Source organism: Ranitomeya imitator, chromosome 3 (genome assembly GCF_032444005.1).
Source record: "Ranitomeya imitator isolate aRanImi1 chromosome 3, aRanImi1.pri, whole genome shotgun sequence".
Taxonomy (NCBI): Eukaryota; Metazoa; Chordata; class Amphibia; order Anura; family Dendrobatidae; genus Ranitomeya; species Ranitomeya imitator.
Window position 1 is genome coordinate 698021955 of NC_091284.1, and position 14710 is coordinate 698036664.

At 47.3% G+C, this 14710-nt stretch overlaps 1 protein-coding gene across 1 annotated transcript in view; it reads right to left on the reverse strand.

Moving 5' to 3' along the window:
- DCTN2 (dynactin subunit 2) overlaps positions 1 to 14710 on the reverse strand; it is a 106762-nt gene that overhangs the window by 18545 nt on the left and 73507 nt on the right. Inside the window, exons 8-10 of the mRNA XM_069758564.1 lie at positions 1767 to 1832; positions 1650 to 1688; positions 30 to 107 (exon numbers count right to left, since the gene is read on the reverse strand). Of these exons, the coding sequence (XP_069614665.1) occupies positions 30 to 107; positions 1650 to 1688; positions 1767 to 1832 (183 nt within the window). The remainder of the gene's footprint in view (positions 1 to 29; positions 108 to 1649; positions 1689 to 1766; positions 1833 to 14710) is intronic.

A 14710-nucleotide genomic window follows, 5' to 3' on the forward strand; every position in this document is an offset into this window, starting at 1 on the left:
AAACTTGAGCCCATAAAAGTTAGTGTTACCTGTAGTCTGGCTTCCACCTGATCAAGCGACGCAACATCCAACATATTCACTTTCGCCTGCAGGATTTCTACTGTATCCTGTAAACACAGGTTAATGAAATCACACAATGTATAGGTGCAAACAACAGAAAGAACCAAATCCACCACAAAAGAGATGGAAAATGTAACACCATGTTATAGTCCAAGGAAAGACTGAGGTCAGTAATGTATCTGAAAGCAGGGTCATCACACAACACCGGTGGGATTCCTGGATGTATCATCCATGTGAGTGTTACCTCATCTTATTTTTGGGAGCATTATACCTATAGTAAGATTTGGCCCAAAAAACACCATGAGGCATCCACCTGACTCTCTCCTCTCCTTGGGGTGATGGCCTTTTAAAAACTTTTTCTACATTTTGTAGTCACGAATGGTAGGGAAACAATTTTCCACTTCCAAGCAGATTGCAATAATGATAAAAAAAAAATAATATAGAGCTTAATTTCTCCTGTGATTACAGCTCGGATGTTCTAAAGATGGTCAAACACTTAACTGAATAAACCTTCAGAAAGCAGTGATTGCTCACGAATGCGCCATAGGCATGCTTGCACGACTGAGTGTACATGTTTATTTCATTGCCAAACTTGTGTACACACGTCATCTCTCACAGAGACTAAGGGTACCTTCACACATAACGATTTCGTTAACGATATCGTTGCAACGTCACGCTTTTTGTGACGTAGCAACGATATCGTTAACAAAATCGTTATGCGTGACAGCGACCAACGATCAGGCCTCTGCTGGGAGATCGTTGGTCGCTGGGAATGATCAGGACCTTTTTTTGGTCGCTGATCACCCGCTGTCATCGCTGAATCGGCGTGTGTGACGCCAATCCAGCAATGTGTTCACTGGTAACCAGGGTAAATATCGGGTTACTAAGCACAAGGCCGCGCTTAGTAATCCGATATTTACCCTGGTTACCATTGTAAAAGTTAAAAAAAACCAAAAAAACAGTACATACTCACATTCCGATGTCTGTCACGTCCCCCGGCGTCAGCTTCCCGCACTGACTGTCAGCGCCGGCCGGCCGTAAAGCAGAGCACATCGGTGATGTCACTCACCGCTGTGCTCTGCTTTACGGCCGGCCGGCGCTGACAGAGTCAGTGCGGGAAGCTGACGCCGGGGGAAGTGACAGACATCGGAATGTGAGTATGTATTGTTTTTTTTTCTTTAAACTTTTAAAGCTCTACGCTTAGTAACCCGATATTTACCCTGGTTACCCGGGGACTTAGGCATCGTTGAAGACAGTTTCAACGATGCCGAAGTCTTTCCCCTGATCGTTGGTCGCTGGAGAGAGCTGTCTGTGTGACAGCTCCCCAGCGACCACACAACGACTTACCAACGATCATGGCCAGGTCGTATCGCTGGTCGTGATCGTTGATAAGTCGTTTAGTGTAACGGTACCTTAAGGGTCAGATATGATAAATTCTGCAAGTCCAAACTTTCTGTCTGCCATCACAGTAAGAGACATGGCGCAGTCAGTGGTTTTGGATAACATATAATGTGTACGGGCACTTAATAACCAAACAATACCCATTTTACGAACACCTACCCATCTGATCGTGTAATAGATGTACTTACCATCAGATTTGATCCCTGTAATCCAACAGTGAGGGGATTCTGCAAAGAGGAGGTGATATTCACACAGGTTTGATAATATCCAAAAAAGGTTACCATATATTATCAATTATTACATACTTGTGTATCCTGATCAAAGCGGACGGCAGCTTCCAGCTCACCCAGCCTCTTCTCCAGCTCAGCCATCTGAAACGCAATGTTTTTGCTATAAGTAACATCACAATGATATGAAACAGATTAACCCCTTAGAGGGAATTGGTCACCAGGTTCTTACTATCCCATCCGAGAGCAGCATGAGGTTTCCAACGATGTGTCACTTACTTTACTGGGTGCTGCAGTTTTGTACACTGTGCATAGGGAGAAAGCTGCCAATCTGTAATGGGGATAGGGTTAAATAGAGATCATGCATGTGAAGGACTGTATGGTGGCAGGTTTACTAGTCCGCGTGTGATCAATTCAAGATTTATCAGCAGGAGATTATCTAAACTGCATCAAGCAGCCAAAAGGAAGAGATACATCGTTGGAACAAGGGTCTCTGTCTGTCTCTACAGTATGCTGCTCTCAGATTAAGGTAGTTCGTCCTATTAAAATATAAAAAAAAAAAAAAAAAAAAAACACTGGAGAAAAGGAGATTTTTGTGTACTCACCGTAAAATCCTTTTCTCCGAGCCAATCATTGGGGGACACAGGTCCATGGGTGTTATGCTGCTGCCACTAGGAGGACACTAAGTAAACACAGAAAGAATAGCTCCTCCCCTGCAGTATACACCCTCCTGCTGGCTCTCAGTGAACCAGTTCGGTAACAAAGCAGTAGGAGCTTAATATTCAACAAGGATGAACTATGTCAAAAACCAAGTTAACTCAACAAAAAACCAAAGCCAATAGGCTAACAGGGTGGGTGCTGTGTCCCCCAATGATTGGCTCGGAGAAAAGGATTTTACGGTGAGTACACAAAAATCTCCTTTTCTCCTACACCTCATTGGGGGACACCGGACCATGGGACGTCCAAAAGCAGTCCCTGGGTGGGAAACAATTAACTGCAATTGCTACTTGCACCCACAAGTTACGGATGCGGCACAGCCGCCTGCAGAATTCGTCTGCCGACGGTCGCATCTGCCGAGGATTGAGAGTGAATGTGGTAATGTTTTGTAAAGGTATGTAGGCTGGATCAAGTCACAGCCTTACAAACTTGTGCTGCTGAAGCTTGGTGCCGGATGGCCCAAGACGCACCCACTGACCGAGTGGAGTGAGCCTTAATCCCTGCTGGGACAGGAAGACCTCTGACTCGGTAGGACTCTTGAATAGCCGAACAGATCCATTTGGCTATTGTCGCCTTGGAAGCGGGAAACCCTTTCCTCGGTCCTTCCGGGAGCACGAACAGGGCATCTGACCTGCGGAAAGACGCTGTCCGCGAGATGTATCTCCTAAGAGCTCTCACTAAATCCAGTGTGTGAAGGGCCTTCTCGATGCAATGGACTGGAGCTGGACAGAGTGACGGTAAGACAATCTCCTCATTGAGATGAAAAGAGGATACAACTTTCGGTAGAAAAGAGGGGGATGTCCTTAAAAACCACCTTATCCTGATGAAAATTCAGGAACGGAACTTGAGAGGACAGAGCCGCCAGCTCGGAGACTCGTCTTATAGAGGTGACCGCAACTAGAAAAGCAACTTTCCATGAAAGAAGAGACAGGGAAACCTACTGTAGAGGTTCGAAAGGAGCCTGTTGCAAAACTCCGAGGACCAGATTAAGATCCCATGGTTCCAACGGCATCCTATAGGGGGGCGCCCGATGGGAGACTCCCTGAATAAACATCTTGACCTGTAATCTGTTGGCAATCCTGCATTGGAAGAGAACAGACAGGGCTGAGATCTGTCCCTTGAGAGAACTAAGGGCGAGACCCAAGTCCAAACCCGTTTGCAAGAACTCGAGAATGGAAGGGATGGAAAAATGTAGAGGAGAACGTCCTCGGTCGCTACACCATAAAAAGAAAGTCTTCGGGGGGCGTGGCTATGTAGCCAAAGAAGGAAGACGCACCTTGTATGAGCTCCACATATCCTGAGCCCATCCTGCCGTTTGGACCTCGTATTAACGGGCTGTGTTGGTTGGAGCTGGAACCGCGTATCCTCAGGAGCCTGGTGAGCCCTCCGGTCGGCTGCTGCGGGGATCCGAGAAGCTGGGAGCTGTGGTGACCGGGACGGTCAGAAGACTCCACGTGCAGCAGCGGCCATTTTGGGTGAGCGCGCTTCGGGAGACAGGAGGTGGCGCCGACTTCTATAAGTGCCGGGCTCCCTCTCGCCTGAATCGGCGGCCGCCGGACCTTGGCGGTGAATGCTGCGGGACACTTGCGGGCAGGAGCCAGAAGCCCCGAGGCGGTAGGCGACACCTGCAGGGGGCAGCGGCCATCACTACAGCGCGCGCCCTAACAGTAGGGGAAGCGGCGCTTTCTTTATACTTGCGGTGCTGCTTGCAAGGTGAGCACATAACCTGACAGAACAATAAAGGGGCGGTGTGGTGTGTGCCCTGGAAAATTGGGCCCTACGCCCCCCCTCTCAGATAGACATTTCATCTGCCGGCACCATAATATTAGAGGGATTAATCCCCCATCTCTGCTGTCCCCCCCCCTCTGTGAAGATTGTGAGGCGCAGGTGAACATTGAGCTGCTGCCTTATAATTCTTGGTTCCTTGGCTGCCTGTTCAGTGACTCTGTTAGAATACAGTCCGGTAATTAAATCTGCTGGGTCCGTGATTAAGGAACGAACTACAACTGCTATTGTGACCTTGTGGAGCCCTTTTAGCTGCCTGCCATGCACCATTCTAAAGGAGCAGGGGCTGCCGATAAGCTAAAGAAATACGCCAGGGACGATCCCTCTGATAATATGCGCACTCTCAGAAATAATCCTGCACAGACCCAACGCAAAGGCCGTCCCTCTGATAGTAATGAGGAGGGAGAACAAGATGATCTGACTCTTAAGCAGGCATCCGAGCAATTAATGCAGGCTATATCCCTCACTAGATCATCTCTTACGGAAAAAATAGAGGACGTTCATACTGAGGTGGGTCGTTTACGACATGATATGCAGGCTATGAGGGGGCGTATTTCGGAGGTGGAAACAAGAGTGTCCCACATAGAAGACACTATTACTCCTATGGAGGCTAAACTGACAAAAGCTTCTGGCTCCGTAAACGCTTGGAAACAAAAGGCAGATGATTTGGAAAATAGATTGCGCCGCAATAATATTCGTATTATCGGTCTGCCGGAGCGTTCGGAGGGTCAGCAACCTGAACAATTTCTGGAAGACTGGCTTAAGACCTCCCTGGGGGACGGATTCTCCTCAACATTCTCAGTGGAGAGGGCCCATAGGGTCCCAACGAGACCTTCTCCCCCTGGAACTCCGCCTCGACCTTTTCTGGCACGCCTCCTCAACTGCAGAGATAGAGATACTACTCTTCGCCTAGCGCGACAGAAGGGCCCTATCAAATTTAACAATGCTACCATTTCGATTTTTCCGGATTTCTCCATGGAGCTTCAAAAGCAGCGGGCGCGATTCATGGATATCAAGAAACAACTCAGAGATAAGAATGTTATCTATTCCATGCTCTATCCAGCCCGACTCCGCATTGTTCATGAGGGCTCCTCTTTATTCTTTACGGATCCAGCGGAGGTAGCTGAATGGTTGCGATCTCTTAAGGGGTCTAATGTGAAAGACTCCTAATTTGGGTTCCTGGTCTAACGGCAAAATAAATAGAGCTCTATGAATGGGTAAAAAAAAAGATGTCAACAATACCGGACGCTGGGTTCAGTGAGGGTATCCCCTTTTTTCTATTTGACCACAGGAGTATGGGACTTTACTCCTCTATTGTTCAAGTTTTGTTTGGGTTGGTTTTATACACCAGTTTTGATTGTTTGATGTATGTGGTTGCCGCCAATATGAGTTCTCTGCTCTGTGGGATGTCTCTGGACCTCACCCGGATAATAATATTGTACATTATTTCTCCCTCTGCATATAAATATGGGGTCTGAGACTGTATGTATGACTTGGAATATACGGGGTATTAAAACTCCTCGGAAGAAAATTAAGGTATTTTCGCAGATTAAAAGGTATCGCCCCCATGTTGTGGCACTAGTAGAGACACATTTGACCAGGGATACAGTTCGATGTCTACAGAAGCCGTGGGTACAGTGGTCCCTCCATGCATTCCATACCAGCTACTCAAGAGGGGTCTCTCTGCTGGTGCACAGGGAGGTTAGATGGGAGGCCAGGGAGGCACGACGAGATCCGGAGGGTCGCTTTGTCTTTGTGCATGCATTCATTAATTTGTGTGAATACGTCATATTGTGTATTTATAACCCTCCTCCTGCTAACATATCAATTCTTCGTATGGCAATGGGCTTCTCCTTAAAATATCCAGATGCGAATGTTATTTGTATGGGTGACTTTAACCTCATTATGGATAACTCCATGGACAGATTGAGATTAGATGACACAACATCCGGAGAGTCCTTACCTCAGACCCCTACCCAATTGGCACTATTTATGGAAGGCAGCGGCTGGCTAGATCTATGGAGAGTGAGTCACCCGGAGGATAAGGGGTATACTTGCCATTCATCTACTAGGAGAACTCTATCTCGTATAGATTATATATTTGGATCTAGTGGTCTGGCATTATGGGTGGATAGTATTGAACATGGCAACAGGGGGATTTCGGACCACAGTCCAGTTATTTTAAAACTTAAATATGGGCTATCCAATAATAACAGATCCTGGAAATTGAACCCCTTTTGGATGAAATTAATAGATTCTAGTGATAGGACGATCGATCAGTTAAATTGTTTTGTTCTAACCCATCCAGAACCCCAGAATCTTGGTTTGTTTTGGGATACCCTAAAAGCATATTTAAGGGGGTGCCTGTCCTCTACAATCTCTTATATTAAAAGGATAACGACGAGGGAGGATGATGAGATGGAGCAGCGGTTAAAGGACTCGGAGGCCACATATATAGCTAGTCAGACCAGTGGTAATAGGGTTGAGTGGCTTACTTCCCAAAGGTTGTATACCCAGCATGCAGACGTTAAGTCGAAGCGTAAATTATTTTTTACCCGTCAGTCATACTTTGAGCTGGGGAATCAGGCCAGTACACTCCTAGCTTTCTTAGTACGCCAACATAACACCTCCAACACAATATTACAGATTCGTGCACCTGATGGCTCATTGGTGTCCTCCACTGATGAGATATTACAATGTTTTCATGATTATTATAAGTCATTGTATAAATCTAGCAGTGGTCTTGACGTCTATGAATGCTTAGATTACTTATCAGATATAACACTCCCATCGTTGAGCACATCCCAACAGGCCTTTATGGATGCTGAGTTTACTCTGGAGGAGGTGGAACAAGCTATAACGAATATGACTGCTGGGAAGGCCCCGGGACCCGATTGATTTCCCATTGAGTTATACAAGAAATACCGAGAGAAATTGGCACCACTTCTATTGAAGGTACTCAGGGGAATATGGGAGGGGGAGCCTATGCCTGAAACCTTCTATGATGCCAATATTGTTGTGCTCAGGAAAGAGGGGAAGGATCCTCTAGACTGTGGATCGTATCGACCCATATCTCTATTGAACGTAGATTATAAAATATTTACTAAAATTCTGGCTACTAGGCTGAACACCATCATATTGGACCTTATACACCCAGACCAGACTGGTTTTATGCCGGGGAAGAGTACCTCTATCAATATTAGGCGGGTTCAGTCAGTCATTCAGTATAGCTCTCTAGAACCGGATAATAAGTGGGCACTAGCATCGTTGGACGCGGCTAAGGCCTTTGACTCCCTTGAATGGCCCTTCCTCTTTGCATGTTTACAGAAATATGGTTTTGGGAACAAATTTCTGAGAGGGATAGGTACATTATATACGAAACCCAAGGCACGTCTGGTTGTGAATAACTCTATTTCTGAGCTTTTTTCTTTACATAGGGGAACTCGTCAGGGATGTCCTCTCTCCCCGGCTCTATTTGCCCTGGCGATAGAAGCTTTAGCAATACGGATGAGGTCCTCCATTGATATCAAGGGAATACGTATTGCGGATCGAACAGACATCATTGGTCTCTATGCTGATGATATGGTGATGTTCATGGATCAAACAGAGGACACATTGCCGAAAGTAATAACGATTATAGATAAATTCAGTAGATTCTCCGGTCTCTATATAAACTGGGATAAGTCTGCCCTGATGCCTCTTTCTCATATCCCAATGGCACGCCTTGAAACTCTCTCGCTGTTGCCCACCGTCTCAAATTTTAAATATTTAGGAATTCATATGTCTCAAAGTAGTCAGTTTGATTTACAATTTAATATTTACCCACTGTTAGATCTGGTTAAATCCAAGTTTGCTGCTTGGGATAAACTTCCACTCTCTGTGGCTGGTCGCATCAATCTGATTAAAATGATACTGCTACCCAAATTGAGCTACTGCCTTCAACACAGCGCTGTGCCTATACCCAAATCCTTTTTTGCGACCCTAAACTCCCTAATCACATCTTTCATATGGGGGAAGGCTAGGCCCAAACTTAAGTTATCTACTCTGCAGAGACCGAGGCAGGGGGGCGGGGCGGCTTTGCCAGACTTTTATTCATATTATCTTGCCGGGCAGGTTAGGATGATAAATAACTGGATGCCCAATAACTCTAATCCTCTTCCTAACTCAGAGAGCCATCTACTCTATTCTGCCCGTATTGATTGTCCACTGGGGTTTTTGGAGCTGGGGGGGGTTGGTGTCCCTCGCTTGCTGCCTCTGCTCCGGTTGGCACGATTAGTATGGGGGCAAATTAAAAAAATCACTAAATTTGTAGATATAGTGGCGGAGATGCCGCTGTGGAGTAACAGTTATTTCCCGGGATTGTTAGACCACCCGTCCGCGGATTTCTGGAGATCGCATGGTGTTCTTTCGGTGGGCAATATACATATACAAGGGGTTTTTATGTCCTTTGACCAATTACAAAATACTTATAACATCCCGAGATCCCAATTTTTCCGTTATCTACAGTTAAGGTCAGCCTTTCAATCTCACATGCGGAATGGGGGTGCGGGTCGAGCTATCTCTTCCTTACCTTTAATAGGAATTCTTAATTCGCAGGGTCCTCAAGGTCTTATATCCTCTTTATATACATATCTGTTATCCGTAGGAGAGGGATCTACTATAGACTTTATTAAAAAGAAATGGGAGGGGCTTCTTCCTGATACACTAGGGGAAGAATGGGAAGATATTTTGGAATCTCCAACTAAAGTCTCCCCATCAATTAATAATAGGATGATTCAATTGTACATCATATACCAATCCTATCTGACCCCGATTCGTCTTTTTAAAATGGGCCGTCTTCACTCGTCAGATTGTCTGAGATGTCATTCTGGCGATGCAGATTTCATTCATATGATCTGGAGGTGCCCTGTTGTTTTTCATTATTGGGGAGAGGTGACGACATTACTGTCATCCTTGTTGTTGATTCCTGTCCCACTTGAGCCTCTGATCTGTTTATTTGGGGTGTGGGATGCTGAATCCTGGGATCATTATACTGGGATTTTTCTGCGAGAGACACTCTTTTTGGCGCGGAAGGTGTTGGCGTTACGATGGATGGGTGGCTCTTGCCCGACTCTTAGAGCCTGGGTGGATTTGGTAAATTCAATTATCCCATATGAACGAACGTTATATCAGAATAGAGGATGTCCAAATAAATTTGAGAAAATATGGGGTAGATGGAATTCCTCCCATCACACTTTATAGTCTACACTAACTTAATATCTATGTAAAAAGTAGGGTTCTTGGTTTTGGGGGCATCATTTACAGAGTAAAATTTATGCGGAATTCTTTTTTAAGGCGGCGTACTGTTAGTAGTTAATGTAGTTAAGGTTATATAATAGGAGACTTATAAGATGTTAATGATTGACATACACCATTTGTTATTTCTTTGTAATACTCCTGAAGTGACGATGCATTGTGATTATTTGTAAATGATGGACATGAATGCAAATGTGTGTATTATTTGATTTATTCTGCAATTAATAAACGAATTTAAAAAAAAAAAGAAAGTCTTCCAAGTGCGATGATAGATACGCATAGACGTAGGCTTTCTAGCGCTGATCATGATAGCTATGACTTCTGGAGAGAAACCTGCCTGGGTTAGGACCCAGGACTCAACGGCCATGCCGTCAAACACAGGGCCTGAGTTCTGGTGGTAAAAGGGGCCTTGAGATAGCAGATCTGCTCGATTCGGTAATCGCCAGGAAACGTCGGCAACTAGTTGGACTAGTTCCGTGTACCACGCCCGGCGCGGCCAATCTGGCGCAATCAGGATTACCGGTACCCTCTCCGCTCTGATTTTCTTGATGACTCTCGGCAGGAGAGGAAGCGGGGGAAAAGATGTACAGAAGCCGAAAATGATGTCACGGGAGTACAAGAGCGTCTGCCCCGATGGCTGCCGGATCGTGGGACCAAGCCATGAAGTCGGGAACCTTGGAATTCAGCCGTGAGGCCATCAGATCCACGTCCGGGGTTCCCCAACGACAGCAGATCTGGTGGAAGATCTCTGGATGGAGAGACCACTCCCCGGAGTCGAGGCATTGTCTGCCTCCCAATTGTCCACTCCCGGGATGTGAACCGCAGAGATCATCGAGCGGTTTCCCTCGGCCCATCGGAGGATGTTGCCTACCTCTGTCATGGCCGCCCTGCTGCGGGTTCCCCCTTGGCGGTTGATGTATGCCACTGCAGTGGCGTTGTCGGACTGAATCCTGATTGGGCGACCTGCTAGGAAGGGATGGAACTGGAGAAGTGCCAGGCTGATCGCCCGGATTTCCAAGATGTTGATTGGAAGGCGTGATTCCTGGGGGGACCAGCGGCCCTGAGCAGTGTGATGAAGGAACACCGCTCCCCAGCCTAGAAAACTGGCGTCTGTTGTTACAACCAGCCAGTGTACTGGAAGAAAAGACTTTCCTTGAGTCAGGGAGGATTTTAATGTCCACCACCTGAGAGACTGTCTGACGCACTGGGGAAGGAGGAACTGACGGTCTAGGGAGAACGGGTTCCTGTCCCAAACAGCCAGGACGGCATGCTGTAGAGGACGGAGGTGTAGTTGGGCAAATGGAACCGCCTCCATAGCTGCTACTATCCTGCCGAGGACTCTCATACTGAAGCGCAGAGAGTGAGAGTGAGGCTGTGAGAGCTTCTGAGCTTCTCGCTGTAAGAGATCTTTTCTGGGGGAAGAAGAACCAACCCCCGGGACGAGTCGAGTATCATTCCTAGAAAGGAAATGGGCTGGGCCGGTACTGGGGAAGATTTTTTGAAGTTTATCTTCCAACCCAAGCGAGAAAGGGTATCTATTGTGATGGCCACGGCTTCCTTGCAGGAGCGGAAAGAGGGGCCTATGATGAGGATATCGTCTAAATACGGGAGTGCCACCACTCTTCGGGTGTGGAGTATGGCCACGGCAGCCGCCATGACCTTGGTGAATATCCTGGGAGTGGTGGCGAGGCCGAAGGGCAGAGCAACGAATTGGAAGTGATCTTCCTGAACTGCGAAGAAACCTTTGGTGAGAAGATAAAATAGGAATATGGAGGTATGCGTCCTGGATGTCTATAGACGTCAGGAACTCGCCTTTTTCCATGGAGGCGATGACAGAACGAAGCGATTCCATCCGGAATCGTCGTACCCTGACGAACTTGTTCAGTAGTTTTAGGTCCAGTATGGGCCGTACTGTACCGTCCTTCTTTGGAACAATGAAGAAGTTTGAATAAAAAACTTGAAACCTTTCACTTTGAGCGACCGGAATAATAACTCCGTCTTTTCTCAGAGAGCTTATAGCTTTAAAGAACTCTGATGCTTTTGCCCTGGGAGGAGAAGACAGGAAAAAGCGGTTTGGAGGACGAGATTAGAGATCTACCTTATATCCGGAGGACACTAGATCGCAGACCCACTCATCGTGAACGACCGAGAGCCACGCGGCACTGAAGGAAAGTAGGCGGCCGCCTACTTTGAGGGTGTCCCCCGGATACCGCATGGAGTCATTGTGTAGAAGGCCTGCCCGTTCTGGCGCCTCTGGATCCCGGCTGCCTTGGCCTGCCTCTCCATGAAGGGAAAGGCTTAAAAGAGGCCTGTGAACCTCTGTCTCCACGTTGTGCCCGGCCGGAACCGGGAGATGTGGAAGTAGAGGACCAGTTTGGGTTGTAACGAAAAAAAAAAAAATCGGGACCGAGCCTGTGGTTGCGGGTTCCGAAAGGGCCGAGAGGGTCTCTGTTGTGGAAGAAATTTACTCTTCCCTCCAGTGGCGTCAGAAATTAACTGGTCGAGCTTTTCACCAAAAAGGCGACCGCTCTGATATGGGAGAGAAGTCAATGACTTTTTGGAAGTGGAATCCGCACGCCAGTCCCTGAGCCATAAGGACCTCCGGATGGTGATGGCATTTGCTGCTGCTTGAGAAGCGCAGTCAGCGGCATCCAGGGACGCGGTCACTACAAAATCTCCAGCTCTGGCTATCTGAGTAGCGAGGTCTGCTATCTTGGGGAGAAGATTGGTATCCAGTACTGCTGAAGACAAGACCTCAGCCCAATGGGCCATAGCCTTAGCCACCAACGTAGCGGCAAAAGATGAAAAGAGTGCTGCCGCTGAGGCTTAGAAGGCTAAACGCGCCATACTGTCGATCTGACGATCGGTTGGATTTTTAATAGAGGCACCCTCCGAGGAGGATAAAACAGATTTCGTAGCCAGGCGCGATACCGGAGGATCTACTGGGGGAGATTGTGAACAATCTTTTCTTAGATCCTGGGCAAAGGGATATTTGGACTCCATGGGCTTCTGCCCTGTGAATCGTTTATCTGGACGGATCCTGTGAGATTCAACAATTTGCTTAAACTCGGGATGAGTGGTGAACACTCTGTGAGCTCGTTTGGTCCTCTTAAAGGACATGGCATGATCTGTTTTAGATAAGGGTTCCTCCTCAAGTCTCAAAGCCTTATTCACTGACTCAATTAGAGTCGAGAGTCTCCTGATCGTGATGATATTCCTGATCTAGGGACGTGTCAGAATCGTCTTCTGAAACAGGTTCTCTACTAGCCCCAATGGAAGAGGAGCGAGAAATGGAGCTCTCAGAGCCCGAATCCCGGTAGTGGTCTGGGGATATGGCACGAGTCCTTTTCCTGGAAGAGTGAGAACTCCTTGGCAAGGTGCGGCCCCTGGAGTACGAGGGGTTCTGACCACCGGAAGCGTCGTCCGTATTAGTGCCCTGGTTAGAGGAAGGGTCTCGGGACGAGTCTAACGCTTTTGCCAGGGATGCCATAGACCGGGAAAGGGAGGTAGCCCACTCAGGGGGACTAGGCTCACTGGGTTCAGTATCAGCAACAGAAGGTTCCTGAGCTGTCACTGGTTCACAAGCTGTGCATAATGCAATATTGTGACCTCGGGGTAATGATACCTTACAAGAGGTACATGCAGCGAAAAATACAGTGTGGGTTTTCCCAGATTTTTTGTGAGACTTTGGTTGAGACATAGTAAAGCCTGGAGGAAAGCACTTACTAGCAGGGGAAGGGTTAAGCTATGTGTCTGCAGCTTACCCAGGTCCTGTGTCTTGAGTCCCCAGGGCAGGTCCGCAGTGTAGGCAGAGAAAAAACGCTAGTCCTGAGCGCTGTGATAGGAAACGCTGGAGCGGTGCTGCAGCATCAGGACTGTGGGTGTCCCAAGATGGCCGCCAAGACCAGGAAGTGGGAACTCATCACAGGGAACGAGAAGCGCCAGTAAAAGTGGGTGGGGCTAACTGCCGGTGGGCGTGGCCAAAACTCCGGCCTGTATTGAGGGATTTTTTTTTCTTTCTTCTGCAGTGCCGCGACCGCTATTAGCGCCATCATTAGCTGGACTCCTTCGTGGGGTTGCCGCACCACGGACCACCCACAGACACAGGCTTAAGGTGCAGACCTCCCATACCCCGGGGACCAGGACCCCCCTAGCGCCTCGGCCCCCGCAGTGTACTCACGGTAGATGCGGTGGGCCGATGCTCAATCCACCGTCGCCATAGTCAGGGAGAGGGTGGAGAGCTTCTGCCGCCATGCGTCATCCGCTATATCAGTGGTGATGCAGAGGGGGGCTGCACGGAAGCCATATATATCATATCAGGCTATGCACCTGGCTCCAGGAGAGGTAGATGGAGGGCTACTCCATGTGGTCGCCTGCTATGGAGGGGGGAGATCGGAACACGAAGGAACCGTCGCCCGTAATATGAGCTCAGGGCTGGCATCCAACGTTGCAGGAAAGGATACGCTCCACGTACTTGCTTGTTGATGGTTCGGGGGAGATCAGAACCTAGAAAGGAACCGTCACCCCCATTCGCTCCGTTAAAGAAAAATTTAATAAAAAGTAAAAATCTAAAATAAAAACGGTGGGGTCTGAAACAGACCCAAGTGCCTCCTACAGACACTAAGCAAGAACTGGTTCACTGAGAGCATGCAGTAGGGTGTATACTGCAGGGGAGGAGCTATTCTTTCTGTGTTTACTTAATATCCTCCTAGTGGCAGCAGCATAACACCCATGGTCCTGTGTCCCCCAATGAGGCGTAGGAGAAATTAAATCTTTATTACACACAATAACAATTCATTTACATAAACCATAAGGGTTCACAGGGTAGGACATGACAGGACATCGTATGGTTCATTTGGGTAGAGAAGTGGTATCAATTCATGCAATTATGAATTTTTATTGCATATACACATTAAACTTTTTTTTCTTGTAAAAAATTAAGTCATATGTATGTAACTTCAGATAATCTCACCAAACAAGAATCAAACTTTTCAAGTGAAAAATATTTTGCATAAAACGGAGAGCCTGATTATGTCCAAAATGGAATTTTATTGGGGAAGGAAGAAAAAAAGATTAGATGTATATGTCACAATGAGGCTATGTGCACACAATGCGGATTTTTCGCATTTTTTGCGTGTTTTTCCGCGATAAAAATGCTATTAAAACACCTAAAAAATGCATGGATATGCATCCTATCATTTAGAATGCATTCCGCAATTTTTGTG